Source organism: Myotis brandtii, unplaced genomic scaffold (assembly GCF_000412655.1).
Source record: "Myotis brandtii unplaced genomic scaffold, ASM41265v1 scaffold986, whole genome shotgun sequence".
In the NCBI taxonomy this organism is placed as follows: domain Eukaryota; kingdom Metazoa; phylum Chordata; class Mammalia; order Chiroptera; family Vespertilionidae; genus Myotis; species Myotis brandtii.
The window spans coordinates 1,416,575-1,417,922 of NW_005372102.1; the positions used below are offsets into that span (position 1 = coordinate 1,416,575).

Sequence of the window (1,348 nt, forward strand, 5' to 3'; positions counted from 1 at the left end):
GCCTCCCGGCCTGGCCCGGGGCACAGGCGCAGACGGTGGTCCCGGTGGCCACAATCAGGTGGCAGGTGCCCCCGTTCAGGCACGGGCTGCTCAGGCAAGCTGGGGGAGGGCTCAGAAGCTAGGCCTTGGGGCCGGACGCATGGGTGGTCCCAGCGGAGTCCCTTCCCCTGGCACGGGACGCCCGTGGGAAGGCTCTGCCCCCGCCCAGCCGGGGTACCTGTGTGGCGTGTGTCCTCACACTGGACCCGGCCCCCCGCGCACTGGCACTGCTCCACACGGCCCTGGTGCACGCGGGCCCAGCTGTCGCCCTCCTCCAGGTACTCGTAGCGGGTCTCGTCGAAGCATTTCTCTGGGAACCACACCATGTGTCCCTGCTCTGGGCACACCACTGCCCCGTGCAGCCCCCCTGCATGTGGCGGGCGCCCCTCCTCCCAGGCCCCGCGGCCCCCAGGCCCCGCTCACCCGTGCCACAGTCCTTGCCGGTGAAGCCCACAGGGCAGGTGCAGTGGTGGGAGCCGGGGTCCTGGGTGTTGGTGCAGGAGCCCCCGTTGAGGCAGGGGCTGGAGGCACAGGGATCCAGAGCCGCTGGGGACGCGCAGGAGGGGGGTAGGGGTCTCAGCCCGGGCAGTCTGTCCTCCCCCTCTGTGACCCCCCCTGCTTGCCTCTGTTGGGCCTGCCACCTTAAAGATGCCCCTTCTGGGGTCCTGGGAGGGGGTCTTGGGAGGGAATGCAGGCCGCTCACAGCCCCCCTCGGCACGCAGGGCCTCTGGCTCTGCTCCCAGCACCCTGGGACCTGGGACCATCATAGGCAGGGCTGCCAGCACCTGCAGACCCCACTGGCCCTCACCTGGGCAGGGCTGGCCTGTGTGGCCGCAGGGCCTGGCCTGGCCACCAGGGGGTGTCTTGCTCCCAGCAATGGACAAAGCAACCCTGTGGCCCCAGAGAGGGGGTCCCCTGGCTGATGGCTCCCCTGCCCCTGTCCCCTGGGCCCCGCCCCCTTCAGCATGTTGGCTGGATGCCCCAAGCTCAGCCCACACAGGCCCAGCCCCCTCCTGGCCTGGGCTCAGGCCTCCCAACACCCCCCCAGGCACCCACCTGGGCCCTCCCGGGGCGTGGAGCCCTGCGCGCAGTAGCCCCAGGCCCGGTCACGGTCATAGTTGTGAGTCGTGGCACACCTGGGGGTGACGTGTGCGGTGACGTGGGTGCCCAGACCAGAGACCTGCCCCTCCAGCCCCGAGGTTGCGGATCTCTGCGTTGCAGGCACGCACTCACGCCCATTCAGTCATGTGTCCATTCACCACACCTGTGTCACCCGTCCGAGCAGGAGGGTGGGAGGGTGGGAGGGGCC

General features: G+C 70.5%; 1 protein-coding gene across 1 annotated transcript in view; it reads right to left on the reverse strand.

The window, feature by feature from the left end:
• Window positions 1–1,348, reverse strand: part of HGFAC (HGF activator) — a 7,799-nt gene that overhangs the window by 5,301 nt on the left and 1,150 nt on the right. The window contains exons 3-6 of the mRNA XM_014533451.1: window positions 1,096–1,267; window positions 463–585; window positions 218–349; window positions 4–99 (exon numbers count right to left, since the gene is read on the reverse strand). Coding sequence (XP_014388937.1) covers window positions 4–99; window positions 218–349; window positions 463–585; window positions 1,096–1,267 — 523 coding nt within the window. The remainder of the gene's footprint in view (window positions 1–3; window positions 100–217; window positions 350–462; window positions 586–1,095; window positions 1,268–1,348) is intronic.